The following is a 17,348-nucleotide window of genomic DNA, read 5'->3' as shown; positions in this document are numbered from 1 at the left end:
ATGAAAATCTTCATCAGGCTAAATCAGTATGACAATCATGCAAAGTGCACGATGCCTACAAACAGCTGTTAATAATCATCAGCAAATGTAACAAAGCTTAATTATTTTGTGTCTGCTGTAAAGAATAGGCCCACATTTACATCAGTCTTTAAAGCTGACAATATGATTGATGTATTTTTCAGTGTGGTAAATAAAGACCTTGAAGTTACATTTTTAAAAATATCCAAAGATCTGAATAAACAAAAATATGAAGCATTAAACAGGCACAGGAATAATTCTAATGTCATACAGAACGCTGATGAAGAAGGTAACCTTATTATGAATATAGTAGATTATGTTAATGTAGCACACAGGTAATTATGAATGACTAACAAGTATGACATTACAAATATGACTACTGTGAATGAAACATACAGAATGTTACAGATTAAACTTAAAAACTATCTAAATGACAGTATACCAGACCAAGAATGTTAATATCTGAACACCAAATTCCCATGATTGCCAGTGATATATTTTCTCGCTAAAACCCACAAAGGTAATATAAAACCTCAGGCCCTCAGCTTGGCCTATTATGTTAGGAATGGGTAATTGTACTTAAAGAATTTCAGAATATATCAATACCTACCATGTACCTTTTTGTTGAGATATTATCTTCTTCAGTGAAGATACATTTCCTAAAATAAGTATATGACATGCTGTGGCAGAACAATTATATTCGTATGACCATGGATGATTAAAGTTTATGTACAGTCATAGAACATGAGAAAGGAACAGCTGCTTTGAAATGTTTCCTGTATACAAGATCAGATTGTTATTTTCTGCATGTACACATGCCACTAGATTTGACAGACTTTGTACTTAGAAATAACTATTTTTTGTATCACTCAAAGGTATGCTACTCCAAACCAGGAACAACAAAGGGCTCCAGGTTTGTTCTCTCTTACACCAACTTGTTTATGGGTTGGTTTGAGTGGGAACACACCTGAACAACACAAGGGTGAAGTCAGTGATGTACTGGTATTTTGGAACAGCACCATTAAACAATTAATAGAGTACAGCAGGTTTAAGAACAGCAATGACCACAATGTCAAATGTTCCTTGGAATATCCTCAGAACAGATATTGAGCTTTATGTCAGGAATCGGACATTACCATGTGTTCACCCCACATACCAAATCAACAATTTACACTTTTGGGAGTTACTTTAAACTAAACGTAACTGTAGCACTACTGCCGTTTGTGAAGAAGCAGAAAATAATATAATAATAAAATTCAGGAATGGGAGTTATCCAGATAAGATATTGTGTGGCGACACTAAGACAAAAGCAGACAGAGTCAATTGGATTGATTTGTTGGCAGACAAGGAAAAAGAAAATCATTGAAAAGTAAGACACAGTACGATGTACTACAAATGTTTCTCCAGTCTGAAGAGACCCTGGCATCTTTTTAAATTGCATCATGATTTGGAAAAAGTGTTAACTCCCAACCCTGTTATCATAGAACCGGATCCCTTTCACAAATATTTTGTCCAAATCATACTTTGAAACCCATAAGGGAAAATAAAACAGAAGACTAGCTTCCCAATTTTCTGCTTGTTTTTTTTTTTATGTAAGCGTTGTTTTTGTTGTAAATATTCTATGGAAAGTAAAGTATATGTGGGCTTGACCAAAAGAGAATTGAAGCAACATATGAAAGAACATAGATTCAAATGTTGCTTTGACGAAAATATTTTGTAAAGGCCATCAAAGATATAAATCCTGTATGTTTTCTGGGCTTTCAAATAGATGAATAAGATTTTGGAAGCTGCATTTAACAAATCAGAAAGAAGACAGATTAACAGATTAGGGAGCATTCACTTTGGTCATAATATTGCTTGTGAGTTACTTTACATAACTGAAAAGTGTGCCTTTCATACAAAAAATATTAGCTATCGCTTCAGCTAGCTCTTCAGCATCGTCAAGGAGTTCTCCAACCCCAGCGCCAACGCCAACGCCGTCACGCCCTCACAGGATCTGTGCGAATCCCTCGCCACTTTCTTCCATCGCAAGATTAGCGACCTCCACGACAGCTTCGGACACCAGACCCAACCATACACCACCGAACCGGCATCCACGGCCATCACCCTCAACAACTGGTCCCATATCAACACGGAAGAAACCAAATCCATCATGAACTCTACCCACTCCGGCGCCCCTTCAGACCCCTGCCCGCACTTCATCTTTAACAAAGCCGACAACATCATCGCCCCGCACCTCCAGACCGTCATCAACTCTTCTTTTTCTTCTGCTACCTTCCCCGAATGCTGGAAACACGCCGAAGTCAACGCCCTACTAAAGAAACCTGCGGCTGACCCGAGCGACCTAAAAAACTTCCGCCCCATCTCTCTTCTGCCTTTCCCAGCCAAAGTAATAGAGAAGACCGTCAACAAACAGCTGACCACCTTCCTGGAAGACAACAACCTGCTCGACCCCTCACAAACCGGATTCCGAACCAACCACAGCACTGAAACCGCCCTCATCTCAGTCACTGACAACGGTGAAACAGTTGCCCTCATTCTGCTCGACCTCTCGGCTGCCTTTGACACCGTCTGTCACCGCACCCTAATCACCCGCCTCCGCTCCACCGGGATCCAAGGCCAGGCCCTGGACTGGATCGCCTCCTTCCTCTCAAACCGTTCCCAAAGAGTTTACCTCCCTCCGTTTTGCTCAGAACCCACCGAGATCATCTGCGGCGTACCCCAAGGCTCATCACTCAGCCCGACACTCTTCAATGTCTACATGAGCCCCCTCGCCAACATCGTACGCAAGCACGACATCATCATCACCTCCTACGCCGACGACACCCAACTTATACTCTCCCTCACCAAGGACCCCGCCAGCGCCAAGACCAACCTACAAGAGGGTATGAAGGACGTCGCAGATTGGATGAGGCTCAGCCGCCTAAAGCTGAACTCTGAAAAAACTGAAGTCCTCATCCTTGGCAACACCCCGTCCGCCTGGGACGACTCCTGGTGGCCCACGACCCTCGGCACCGCACCGACCCCCACAGACCACGCCCGCAACCTCGGCTTCATCTTGGACCCTCTTCTCACCATGACCAAGCAAGTCAACGCCGTGTCCTCCGCCTGCTTCCTCACCCTCCGCATGCTCCGCAAGATCTTCCGCTGGATCCCCGCCGACACCAGAAAAACCGTGACCCATGCCCTCGTCACGAGCCGCCTGGACTACGGCAACACCCTCTACGCCGGGACCACAGCCAAACTCCAAAATCGCCTGCAACGCATTCAAAACGCCTCGGCCCGCCTCATCCTCGACATACCCCGCAGCAGCCACATCTCCGCACACCTGAGACACCTGCATTGGCTCCCTGTCAGCAAAAGGATCACCTTCCGACTTCTCACCCACGCACACAAAGCCCTTTACGACAAGGGACCGGAATACCTCAACAGACGCCTCAGCTTCTACGTCCCCACCAGCCTCCTCCGCTCCTCTGGCCTCGCACTCGCTGCTGTCCCTCGCATCCGCCGCTCCACGGCGGGTGGGAGATCTTTCTCCTTCCTGGCGGCCAAGACCTGGAACTCCCTCCCCACCAGCCTCAGGACCACCCAGGACCACTCCGCTTTCCGGAGACTCCTAAAGACCTGGCTGTTCGAACAGCGATAACCCCCCCCTTTTTCCCCTAGCACCTTGAGACCCGCACGGGTGAGTAGCGCGCTTTATAAATGTTAATGATTTGATTTGATCGCTGTGCAGATGGTTTTTGGATACCAAGACCAGTCTGGCCATTGACTTTCGCCGTGTGCCTTTCACTGGGCATACAACTTTGAAAGTTGCTGACAGACCTGATTGGACTAAGGTTGTTTTCATCTTAAATGTCCAAGTTCTGCCACATACCTATGGGTCACTTGGGGAGAGGTGGAATTTTGCTTATTTACAATACCCTGGTATCACACTCCCCTGCCCTGATGGGTCCTTTGAGGGCGAAGGATGAGTAGGAGCCCTGGGCGGGGCTGACTGGCGGGATGCCTGAATAGCTCCCTGCGTATTGGGGATCTCAGCGAAGCTCTGGCTCGTACAGTCTTCACCAGGAATATCTCACACCCCTCCGGTTACGTAAGGCTGGAACCTGTGCTTCCTCACCCTGAGTCAGATGCCAGGATCCCAGGGGGGGGAGGTGGGGAAGGTTTTTTTTACCATATGTTATGATCGTGCCTTGTTATCCACACATATTGGAACACTGTCATAACTATTTTAGGCCTGCGTGTTGAGTTTGCACATTGAGGCACATCCTGGGATTGCGCTGTTGGGCATGCTGGATGATCTCGTGGGTCCCCGGGGAGATAGGACACTGGTGGGCTTGACATGCTGATGGCTAAAAGGGAACTCCCCTGTAGCCCCATCTAAGGTAGAAGAAACAATATATATGGCTAGGGGATGTCCCTGCAAATACAAGAAAGTCTGGAAGAAATGGTAGACACACCAGGGCCTAGACGGATGAGGTTGGAATGGAACAGTAAGATAATTTCTATCCATAAGATGCCACAGTGGGGGGAAGGTAGGATACTGGGTTGTACCATGTACATGCTGTTTATTCCAAATGATCAACTGATTGGATTGTTTACAATAATAACAAAAATGTTTCTATACAAAATATGTTCAAGTCCTAAACCCTTTTTTGGGCCACAAATTTAAGACATAAATAGCATTTTAGCTTGAGACGCTACACACAATAAGCTAACTTACTCTGGGTTAAACCTTTGAGAGTTGGGTCTTAGAGGATGACCTTCATAACTGCATGATATTGTGAAAGGGGCTATAAGTTTCATTTCCAAACTAGATCTGGATTTTGTTTTTTTTCCCTTTTGATTTACATTTTTTTCAACAAGTTTGCAAGTTTTGTCAATCTTGTAAATTGTTCTAAGGATAAAACTGTGAAAACCTAATCATGTACTGCTATGTATTATAATTATGTATTCCTATGTATTACAGTATTGCTGTGTTACATGTATATGACATAGAGTGTATCAATATTTTATGAGCAGATTTAGATATCATTTTGTGTGGGTTTGAAAAATTATTTAACGTTAAAAATGCTTAATAATTTTCATGATCCTAAAAGGCCCAAATGTCATGTTATTCAAGATTGTACAATTAGGTTCCATAGACTTGTATTGAGACAAAACCTACATAAACTGTCCTTTTATGTATTTTAGCGTTTTGCTTCAACTGACTGTTTTCAAGCGAGCGCTCTGGTCAGTTTAAATGACAGTTGTCTTTTAATAATTTTGCTATACTGTTTGCTATATTGCATTAAACGCAAGTTAGACATTTGGCATTGTGAAATGTTGTTTATTATTTTTAAGTAAACAAACACCTGGTAATTAGATAGCTGATGACAAATATCTCGATAATAAGCATATTTTACATTGTTCTGCTGTTTAACATTTGCATAAAAAATACTTTAAAAATACTAGTAAAATACTTTTAGTTTTTTCCTTCAGTCTTTATTTAGAGTACTTATATGTTGGTCTCACTTAAACGTTGTTGGTATCTAATCATTTTAAGTTAGATGCAGTATTTTTCAGTTTCCGTTTGCTCGATAGGTACGTCCAAAATAATGTCATCCCATGTCAAACAGTGTGGAGGTGAATTACTTCTGGGACTGCTTTTCATTTTTGAAAATGTGTTACAAGTCGGGTATACAGTGGACGATATATATGTATGGAAACATTTTTGGTTCTTTACTTATAAATATGGTAGTAAACAAATATTAAAATAGGGTTCATCAAGAGGTAATAGGTTCCAGACATGTAGCGTTTGCATATGAAAAACAACTTCAGTTTCTCTTGTGTCTATGGGTATTAATCTTGAGTTTTCTTGGCAATTAAAATAATTGGAATAATTGTAATGATTTGGAAAGAACCTGTGTATTACAACATCCTTATGTTCTTCTCTGATGTCTATATGTTTAATTTCAACACTTTTTTATTTTCTGCATAGAAAGCATATGTTAGCTGAGAATTAATTTCAAGGAGACTGTATAACTTCCTATTTAGAATAATATCATAAATACATGGAAGGCTAAATGTTTTTTAAAAAACTTTATAGAGTTATTTTAATGTTTGGAAACTTGTGAACATGTAATCCTTAAGATGATTGTGCAATGTGATGAATTAAATCATAGAAAATGTATATGGCTTAGATAGAGATCTTTTAAAACTTGATCAGATATGTATACTGGGTCAAAACATAAGAGTTTGGAAAGTCAAAAAAGCTTTGAAGATAATCCAGTAAATACATTCATGTTGTATAAAAATGAATAGAGAGCCTCCAATCTAGTTTTTTTACAACAACATTATCCCCCCAGACACCTTTGCAGTCTTTTCATCATCCAGTGATAATGTTTTTAAGAAAACATGGTTATGCATACAGGAAAACCTAAAACTTACTGCTCTTGCAGACCTTATTTGATCAAGACTTAGGGGGTCATTCTGACCGCCGGGGCCAGGGTCGGCGGGAGCACCGCCGACAGGCTGGCGGTGCCCTGCAGGGCATTCTGACCGCGGCGGTTCAGCCGCGGTCAGAAGAGGCAAACCGGCGGTCTCCCGCCGGTTTACCGCTGCCCTTAGAATCCCCCATGGCGGCGCAGCTTGCTGCGCCGCCATGGGGGATTCTAACACCCCCTACCGCCATCCTGTTCCTGGCGGTTCGCCCACCAGGAACAGGATGGCGGTAGGGGGTGCCGCGGGGCCCCTGGGGGCCCCTGCCGTGCCCATGCCTATGGCATGGGCACGGCAGGGGCCCCCATAAGAGGGCCCCGCAAAGTATTTCAGTGTCTGCTAAGCAGACACTGAAATACGCGACGGGTGCAAACTGCACCCGTCGCACCCCTGCAACTACGCCGGCTCAATTCTGAGCCGGCGTCCTCGTTGCAGGGGCATTTCCTCTGGGCCGGAGGAAATGTCTAAATGGCCGGTGCGGTCATTCAGCGGCGGTACCTTGGCGGACGGCCTCCGCCGTCCGCCAGGGTCAAAATCAGGCCCTTAAGGTCTTATTGTACTCTGCCAAAACTTGGCGGATGTCCCTTTTGCCAAATTTATAATGCTATCCTGTCCACCAGTTACTAAATAAGGCCCATGTCAGCTTGATCCATATACAGATACTGAAGTTGTTTTGAGGGAATATGACGATGTTCACCCAGAAACTGACAGCCTTGCTCCATTTCAGCTAAAACTACAAGGCACAAAATGTAGTCAAGCCTTTCCTTAATTAATCCCTCGCTAAAAATCATAATAATACTAATGTAACACAGAACAGGCCCAACTGAGCTCCAGCCACTGAGGTGTTGCATCAAGCTTAACTCCATGATGAAGTGATATAGATAAGTCATTCTCTGTACCGAAGCAGACTACATACTAGAGAACTTGTCAGCGCGTTCAGTCCTGTAGGGTCTTTATCCCAAGATATCCATGCCAATTCTACTCTGTCCCTTGACATTTCCTACAATATCCTTCATCCTCCAAATGCAATCAGTTTCTTTTTTCACTTACAAAATCAGGTCCATCATACACAAAAATGCTTCTGGTCTGACACCCACTGAATTAATTTGCAGAGACCATCTCTCTATCGTAATAAAACAACTAAACAATACCATTACGTACATGATATGTGACTAGTATTAATCTTGTGTCAGGCTAAATTGCATTTATTTTGTAAATAAATAGGAATTATTAATTACACAAGTTATGTGTGGATGATAAATGTTGTTTTAATGTTTTGTGTTTAGTAACTGAAATAAACTATTCTGACTGACTGAACGTAAATGCTAAAATCTTAGTTAACAGGATAAAACTACTAATGATCTTGCCCAGTAGGCCCTTCTTAAACCAGCTGCCTCACGGATAGATTGTCAAGTGACAACATAAGACTATTTGGCTACATGATCATTAGTACCAAACTTTATTCCAAACCCTTTCATCAGTGACAGTGTCACTAATGTTATCAAGAAGTCTTTTTTTAACTTCTCATTTTCTTTCTCTGTTCATTTATGGTAACATTTAGCCTAGGTCATACCATTATCAAGTATATAATAACTCTTTGCAGGCAACAAAACAGCCATCAAAACAAAATGGCTCCTCTTTGGAGTCCTTCACACTATATTTTGGTACTAGAAAAGGTTACCATTGTGTCACCATTACTGTCTTCTCTCTATAAAAACACTGCTAATTGCCCTTGGACAAAAAGAGGTACTTAGAGGAGGCCAGGTTTATAACAATACTTGCAAAGGTGAAATAGTACTCATTATTTTAGAGGTGAAAACTTGTTTTCCAACAGTAAGTGATCTTAGAATATTGTTTCAGGTCATTCTTTTAATGGGACCAAATCAGAATGTGTGCCGGGACAAATCTTGATGCTGCTGTGAAGCGGATAGTAGCTCTGACACAGAAATCCCCAGACGTAAATGTGGTGGTGCTGGAAACAAGCAGTCAACCTAATTCTAACCCCAGTAATTAATTGTGCACTAAATTACCGCAGTCTACCACTATTTTTATTAACCATTTACTGTTCTGTTTCTAAATGTCAAAGGACTAAAACAATTGAAAGTCTGACTAAAGAAAAAAAATTAGGAGATTGGATGGCAAATTGGCAAATTTTTATGATTGCGAAAATTCTTTATGTGGAACTAAAATCTAAAAAGCTGTAAAATAGTTCAAAGGACAAGGGTGATATCATTTTTTTCTTATTCTTTTTATTGACTTTCCATAAACAGTCAGACAGACAACAAGAATGTACAGTGCATTCATGTACAAGAACAAGCATTTCAGTAGCTTACATGGATCACATTCTGGAAAGCTTCTCCTTAAATAGTCTGTATCAATGGATGCCCTCTGGTATTGACAAGTACGCCCCAGAAAAAAGTAAGCTGCAGAGCCCATGTCCAAGATGGGCATTAACCCATTGTACAAGTACAAAAGTTGTGACTATGTACCGCCTGTTGATCCTCAGGACAGCCTAAGAGTCAATACCTGTTCTTCCTCTTGTCCCCACTCCCTCTTCCATCCGTCTTACCGGCTCATTGTCAGTCACAAATGCAACACATCATGGCTCAGTAAATAGGTTTGCAAGGGGATCCAGATTTTGTGTGGACGAAGCGCCTGCGGGATTGTAGAATAATTGACCTCCAGTTGCTCATTGTAGTATATCCTATCTTTTAACTACAGCTTAACTGTTGGAGTGTGGTCTCTGTCACACACAGGCCAATCGTCATTTTGACTCTTACGAGGGGTATTGACACTTTTTTCCACAGACATGGTACATCCCAATTGGCCCATTTTCAGGGACGGTATGAGGGTCGGGTCTGTCATGTCCTATAGCATTCGAAACACTTTATCACAAAACGTGTAGATTAGCATACAGTACCATGCCACATGAGCATAATTTGCTTCTGAAATGTTACACTTTCAACTTGAGTTTGAATAAATTGAAGGGCGTGTGGTAGGTATGGTGTGTAAATTTAAAATGTAGTAATCAAAGCCAACCATTAGGGGGGATGGATGAATTAACTTTCCTCCCGGAGTGTTTGTGGGTGTTACACCCACCTAAAAAAATTATTCTATAGTAAATAGATGAATACAGGTGCTTTCAGTTGGGTATGGTGAGAAGTCCAACGGATTTTGCCCTGGATTTTTACATGCCTACATCGGCAAAACACACACGCTCTCTTTCTCTCGCCTTTGCCTTAAAACGTGGTTAGTTTGAAAACTATTGTGTTTTAAGTACCCCAAATAATCCACATTCCTCTCTCTTTCCTTTGCCTGTGAAGCCCCCTCTCGTGCCCTGCTTCCTGTAATGTATTTTCACAAGCTATACAAGTGTGATTGTTGGGAAATCTGAAGCTTGCATCCCCCTCAATCTTACTTTTCAAGCTACGTCCCTGAGCATCGAGTACCGTTGAGCAGAGATCTTGAGAATTGACCTATTGAAATGGGAAGTTATGTCTACTCTCTTCTTTCCTTCCAGTGGTCACATGGTCAAATGCTTTCTCTGCATCTATAAAGGCATTTCTTGATCTCTCTTTCTTACAAGTAAGAAACTGAATAATTTGGAAAGTAGGTTCCCGCGCTCTCTCTACCCTCAGCTCACTACATGACAGAAAGTGGGAGCCACAGAGTAGGTGGACGCCTCCACATTTTGTCCCCTCTTATCTCTCGGCACGGGTACATATGTCATAAGAAGAGGCATGGAAAAGGGAGCAACATAGTGTGCCTATGAGGGCCCTGTACTTTTGATGTAGCAGTCAACATTCTAATTGTCTAATTATGCATCACAACTTGTACCTGCGAGCAGTAATGGTTCTTAATTACCCTCCTGTCAGTTATGGACCCAAGAACAAAAAGTGGTAATTATTAGCTGTTATTGCTCTGCTGGTAGGGACAGTAGGGCTATTAGCACCCTTCCCTAGCCCCCATGGCTCTGCAGGAGCTGCCTCTCATCAGAAAGATAGGGTGAAAAAAGCAGCCTCCTTCGGCGCTTCTTTTCAGACGGGATGTGTGGGTTCCTCCCCTTATTTTTTCTTAGTGGGAATGCCTGTCAGCCAAAAAAAACTATTATAAAAAAAAATACTCAGTTTTGTTTATTTTCAGCTTTTCTTTGTTTGGACTTTCTTTGCAGCAGAATCAAGGGGAGGAGTATGGACAGCCATGTCTGCATGGGCTGCTTCAGAGGGAGGATGAGGCTGAAGGAGCGCCACAGAGGTTCAGAGTGGTTTTGTTTTACCCCGTATTTCATATTAGAGGCCGCTCCTGCTCCCACAGTACCCTCTGTCTTCCCAGTGTTTGCCTGCGAGCTAGAGAGAAGGTAGCAGCAGTCCATTGCACACCAGAGGACCTGGAGCTAGCAGCAGAGAATGCCCTGCTGTGGTCTTACAAAGGAAGCTATTGATCCTGAAGTTAGCATTTTGATTGGCTGTCCGGCTCCCAATGTCCTACTCAAGGAGCTAATTTCCTTTTTAATTTATGTCAGTAATCACAAATTACATGCATCACAATGTTTGAGGTACAGCCAATCAACATAATGTGTCTATTTGTTTATTTGGTAGTACTTAAGCCCTGGAACTTTCAGTGCTCATTGTTTTAGCAGATAAGGAAACTGAGCGAAGACAAGTAAAGTAATTTGCCTCAGATCACACCATGCAGTTGAGTAAGGAACTATGATTAACAACCAAAACACAACACTGTCACCGACCTATCTCCCTAGACCATTTTTTGGCCTGTCTTAGACACAGAATATTCATGGCACGGCTTGTGGAGCAAAGATGAGCCATCCACATATACTTTCCTGACTTGTGACTGAATGTACATTCCCACTTAGCAGCCCTTTCTAACAGTTCAGTCATTTTCTGTCTAAAATTTGTGAGTCAGTAAATCACTTAGCATGTTACCAGAGTCTTTAAATATGTTACGTAGACCTTACATTATGGTAGGCTGTAAGTCTACATGATTTAATATGATTACACAATGATGAACATGTTATTCATTCACACCAACAACATACATTTCATTAGATAGATAGGTGTGAGGTGTGCTTTTAGGTTATCACTAACAGGAGCACAGTCCTGGCTCATGCCATGGAGACCTTGATTGTGTAGGAAGACTGCATTGGTTTCTGATTGTGATGGGTACAAAACATTGCTCATCTGATCACTGTAGTATCTTCATGTAGGATTTGTGTGACCCAAGAGCTGGAGTGAAAAAATCCTGTGTTACATGAGCAGATTTTGTTCTATGTCATGCCAGACTCTTCAGTTTCTGAACACAAGATAAATGTTTATTTACAATCCTTCTTTTAGGCGCTGCTTACGTTCCAGCATGTTGTTGCCTGTTTCTCACAAGAGGAAAGGAAGCTTTTATACGAATGGCAGGAGGGTCTTTATGCAAATCTGATGAAGGAAATTCACCAAGTCTTGACGTCATTGGGTAAAGTTACACTGAATGTACTGTCTAACGTTTGTAAAGTCTGTAAATTACTAGAAAGCATGTAGCACCCGTAAAGGGTTTAGAAATAGGTTTTTGAATTTTCCTTCACTGTATGGTCATTGTATTTCCAGTTTTCTATATTTTGATTATTTTGTAAACATAAATAAGAAATGAACTTCCTTTTGATTGTTGATTTTGGACCAGAAAGCAAACACTAAGAAACAGCTACTCAGCCCTCTCCTTTTCTGTTCGTCCCTCACATTACCCACTTCTCTGTTTCTAGTCACTTGTCCCACACAAAATCCTCACATAATCAATAAAAGGGCCACCAACACCGAAACTATAGCTTCTATCTTACGGCAGAATGGGCCACCCCTTACACCAAAGAGTCTTTGCACAATTACTTACATAAACCAGGTGATGATTATAATCAATTGTATAATTATTGAAATGGCTTAATATCTGTTCTGTTACTGTATTTATTAATGATAAAATGAATTCACAAGCACCTCAGGCTACACTTCTCTCCTGCAGTACACACTTGTCAGTTGTTACCATTGCATGTGGAGGCTGCGTGCTCCCCATTTCTGTAACCATGCTCTATACAAACCCCACAATTACATATTTTGTCTTCTCAACTCAAGAAGATGTTAATCGTTATAAAAATTGCCTTCATTTTTTTAACCAGGTTCTGTGATTGCAAACTCTATCTTTTCATTGAGAACAAAAGAAAAGGATGGTGTCTGTTCTGCAGGAAAGGAGGACACTGACAGAAGACAGAGAAACAAGCACCTCCCTAGTGAGTAAGACGAGTAAAAGGGTTTCATCAGGAAGCTAGCAGGGTATTTTATGCAGCTTTCACACATGGGCATTGATGCTTCCTCGTGGACTCAAGCACGCACTTGTACAGATCCTCTCAGGAACAGACCCACACACAGCAGACAAGTATTGACTAGAAATGAAATAATGCTGGCTTCAGTTTTCAACATGAAATTGTTGTTTTTAGAGTTCTTCATTGAGATGTACCCAGAGCGTCTTGAGATAAGAAGAGTGTTTAATGATGGTTGACAGCCCTTAATTTCCGTAGCGACAGACCCAGAGTAAATAGCAGCATTGGAAGAGGCCTTTTCACAGCAAAAAAGTTAATTGAGGTTTTGAAAATTGAAAAAATGTGGGCCAGACGGTCTTCCGGTGGAACTATGTATCACTTTACAACCTATCGTCACAGGCCTCGGTACAGCAGGTATTGAATTCCTCCCTCAGTGAGGAAATTAGTAGTTGGAAGAAACCCAACAGCAACCCTGAATAGTGCGGTGACTGCTGGCTGATGTCAGAATTTCTACATTAAATGAGGGACTGGAACGCGCTGGCCTCTCTCACCTGGCCTAGGCAAATTGTATATATGACCCCTCGTCCAGGGTGACTGTTGGCCCAAAAGTTACCCCTTTGTCAGTTGGGTGTTGAGTAGGCGATATCAGCTAATTCTGCTGGTTTCCAGCACAGTCCTTTCTGTGATATAAAGTGAATAATGAAAAGTAGAAGGTGATGTGTTGTTATGTTTCATGCCACTCCAGCCTTTTGAAATCATTGATTAGATATTTGGGAGTAATGTTCACCTTTGATGATCGTGTCCTGGTAGAAACCAATATACGCAAAATCATATTAAATATAGCTGCTCTATTTTGGCCCCTGAAACTTTTCACCTTTTAGTATTACCAATAGGGTAAATATCACTATGGCAGAGTTGGCTGAGGTTTCTTGTATGTTTAGTGTGCTCCCCGCTGCTTTTATTTCAGGAGTGTAGGGTAATTTACAAGCTGTGCTGGCTAGAGACAGAGACAGTCTTTCATTGAGAAAACTATGGTGGTGTGTACTAGAAGGTGGCGGGAGTTTCTCTGCGCTGCAGTTATATTGATTTGCAGTTCTCCTACGGTATGTGAGCTATTTATTGAGGGGGCAGTTGGCAAAGGCAGACAACGTTGAAGGTAATCAGAACATACAACATGCACAGAGAAATCATAGTTGACTTGTGGCTGGAAATGGTGCCACATTAGACTCAATATGGATTAGGGAGATATGACTGATAGGTCTAAATGTTCCACTGGGAGAAGGCTCTGTTGTCGGAAACACAATGGTTTGCCTGATTCAAGATAGAGCAATGAAATATGAGTTTGGAAAACAGGGTCCTCCACCATGTTTGTGGTGGAGGACCACGTCCACTATACTTTAAGTTTGTCCCTTGGTCGGTGTCCACCACTGTATTAGTGGCAATGATCACTTAACAGCTTTAAAGTGAATATGTAATTTTATTACAGCCAAATAATTATTACAAGCGAATAGGATGTTAGTTGCCTGCCTGAAGTGGGTGGGGACAAATGATGGGTTCATTTAGATGTCTGTATCCAGAAGGCTAAGACAATTGATGGAACAGTAGCCTAGGCAGATAATTCATTTTCTCATGTGATATATAAATTAGGTGGTTGTTTGATCTGAATTGTAGTAATTTCACATAGTGTTTTGTCTCATATTAAGAAAGTGTTTTACGTGTTTTGGTTCTGAATCAGATATCTTGTACAGAATGATGTTGACTTGAGACTGATGACAGCGATCAAGGGCGTAGCACAGGAGTAGGGGGGATTCATCCCATCCCACCAGAGAAGGATTGCTCTGGAGAAGGGACCAAGCATTGAAGCTAACTATGTCATTTAAGAGAGAAGGAGACGGCCGTGGAAATGTATGAAGTATGGGGTACCTGGCAGAGCTAAATTGGACCGAGTCAGGTGGGGAGGGTGGGAGGGTGTTCCCAGAAAGAGGCCACTGGGTAGGACTGTTCATTAGACTTCCAGAGGATTGACACACCTGGATTCCCTGACTTTCATGTTACCCATACTTGTTGGTGATGATTTGATGATTTGGGACCATGGACCCTTTGTAGGCAATTGTATCTACTTAGCAGTCAATAATAATGCAGTATGGTGGTGATGCTGCTGTTACATCTCCTAAAAATAAATTATTATTTTAAAGAAAGTTATGATTAACAAATGTATTTAATAACATTTTAAATCATTGTTGTACTGTGGCTATATCTAAGTTTTGACCTGGGAAGAAAAACCCCATTTGCACCATCCTGGTTACACGTAAACCACCTTCAGAAAGCTAACCCTGATTTACAAAAGTCAATATTACTATCCTTGTAGAAGACCTGTTTTATAGACATTTGTTTGTGATAAAACCATTAATTATTACATTAATGATTTTTACAACATCTTTATGATTCAACAGTCTTTTGTTGTCAGCTCTAATGATGCTTAATTGTCATCTTCTCTTGTAGGCCAAGAGTCTGATCTTTGCTTGATGGAAGATTATATCTCGCAAGGAAGAGAAAGCTCCACCAGTCACAGCTCAGGTGAAGAGCACATGCTCCGGGTTTCTTACGTTGCTGTGGTAGGCCAGTCCTTCCTCAGAGCTAAGCAGCATTCCCTCCTCATCTCTCTTCCTCATCCCAGTCCTTAGTGATTTGTAACGAGTGCAAGAATGAACTCAGATGCTATAAGGTCCTGTCATAAACCTTTACGATATATAATCAGGGCTCAAAAAATCTACTCGACTACTCGCTATGGCGAGTTTTATTTTATGAGGTCGAGCTATTTTTAGATTCCACTCAAACCTTCTGGAGAATGGACAAAGAACAGGTGTTCTGTTCAGTCAGAAACTGAATTAGCAATTACGATGCCATTAAATCTTATTCTTGTCACATTTGCTCTGTGTTCAGAGACAGAGGTCAAAAGTCAGTTTGTTTTCTTGCAATGCAAATACTTCTCCTTTTGACTGCAGAGTTACAGGATTTTGTAAGGTGAACTATCTGACCTATGTGAAGTGAAAGGCGTTTGGTATCAGTTTGTTCCTAACACACAACATTTATATAACTAAGTAAACTTTACAAACATTTAAAAATATATTTCAGTAGCTGTGAAAGACCATTTTTTGTACTTCTGCGTGATGCAAAAAATATTTTAATAGGATGAAAAAAAGTCAGAACACTTTACTTGGTGATGTGCAAATGATAAATGTTTTCTGAAACCCAATTTTCACAGATTATTGTTAATACATTATATAGTTTTATCAGTGAAGCTGCAAGTTAATGGGAAGGTTTTTGGACATTTTTTGGAAATTTACTATCTGTAAATGACAATGCGCTACTACATCATGCTTTAGTAATCTACTTATTAAAAGTGAGTGTTTAAACATAAACTGAGAAACACTTCTGCTCTGATGGCAAAGTAATTAGTAAACTAAGAGGCAAGTCATGCATGGATCATGTGTACCCTGCATGTGGGCTAGATTTATTATACATGGAGCAAATGTTTCGTGTATTTAATCAAACAAAAGAGGATTTTTTTACAGCAGAAATGCTGAACTCACATACTTCATATGTGAGAGTGAAGAAAAAGGTGACTGGAAAATACAATATTTACCTGGGATCACATAATTTGAGACCCGTTTCAGGGTCAAGTACATTACAGTTAAGTCGAGTAGATTATTCAAGCTACTCGACCTGTGGGTCGAGTAACATTTTTATGATTTTTAGAGGCCTGTCAGTGCGTGGTTTGCTCAGTAACACAACAGATGTGACATAGAATTAGGGAACAGTGGAAGTCAAGCACGCCTCTTCTGTCAGCTTCAGAATTGCTTGAGGTGGAAACCTAGTATTGTCTTCATCGATGTTGCATGTTGTGAAAGGGGTAAAGTGGGTTATCCGTTTTGAGGCATGATCCTTATATTTATATTATTATAATGAGGTAAATGAACAGATATAGTTTTTATATTTTGAACAAAATGCTTAGCTGTATGCTGGCTAGAACTTGGAAGCACCGCAGACTTGCGGACTACATGCGTAGCTGGATCAGGTTTGCACATGGATCTGCACTGCATGCAGTTGTAGCATGATTAAAGAATGTGACAGTACCACGTGGACCAACATTGTTTTTAGATTAAAACTATACCCTGCTTAAAGCATCTTTTATCAATCCCACTGAGCCTCCCAGTGGTGCCCACCAAGGCTCTTGATTGCCCTCAAAGCCAATGTGTATTCACTACTTACCAGCAATGCTTTACTCCTTCCTTGAAGAAATGCTGATGTCCAGCAGCAGATTCCTGAGCAGGGTAGATATATTACAAAGTGGTCTTGCATCTGTTGGTCTCCTTCACACGCTCGGTGCACTCATTCTGGGGCAGCACCCTCGCAACTGGCCACTTGTACTTCAGCACAATGTGTACATTTGCCTGCAAGTGTAGGCTTAATACCAAAGCTTGTTTCAAAGCAGCTAGCTCTTTACTGCTGATGCTTACCTTCCATATCTTCCTTCTTTGCT

General features: G+C 41.4%; 1 protein-coding gene across 1 annotated transcript in view; it reads left to right on the top strand.

The window, feature by feature from the left end:
* LOC138248872 (zinc finger protein interacting with ribonucleoprotein K-like) overlaps nucleotides 1–17,348 on the top strand; it is a 53,856-nt gene that overhangs the window by 14,745 nt on the left and 21,763 nt on the right. Inside the window, exons 2-4 of the mRNA XM_069202839.1 lie at nucleotides 11,850–11,976; nucleotides 12,665–12,775; nucleotides 15,308–15,382. Of these exons, the coding sequence (XP_069058940.1) occupies nucleotides 11,850–11,976; nucleotides 12,665–12,775; nucleotides 15,308–15,382 (313 nt within the window). The remainder of the gene's footprint in view (nucleotides 1–11,849; nucleotides 11,977–12,664; nucleotides 12,776–15,307; nucleotides 15,383–17,348) is intronic.

This window comes from Pleurodeles waltl, chromosome 8, assembly GCF_031143425.1.
Source record: "Pleurodeles waltl isolate 20211129_DDA chromosome 8, aPleWal1.hap1.20221129, whole genome shotgun sequence".
In the NCBI taxonomy this organism is placed as follows: domain Eukaryota; kingdom Metazoa; phylum Chordata; class Amphibia; order Caudata; family Salamandridae; genus Pleurodeles; species Pleurodeles waltl.
The sequence above is the reverse complement of the archived record's forward strand: the minus strand, read 5'-3'. Positions and strand labels throughout refer to the sequence as shown.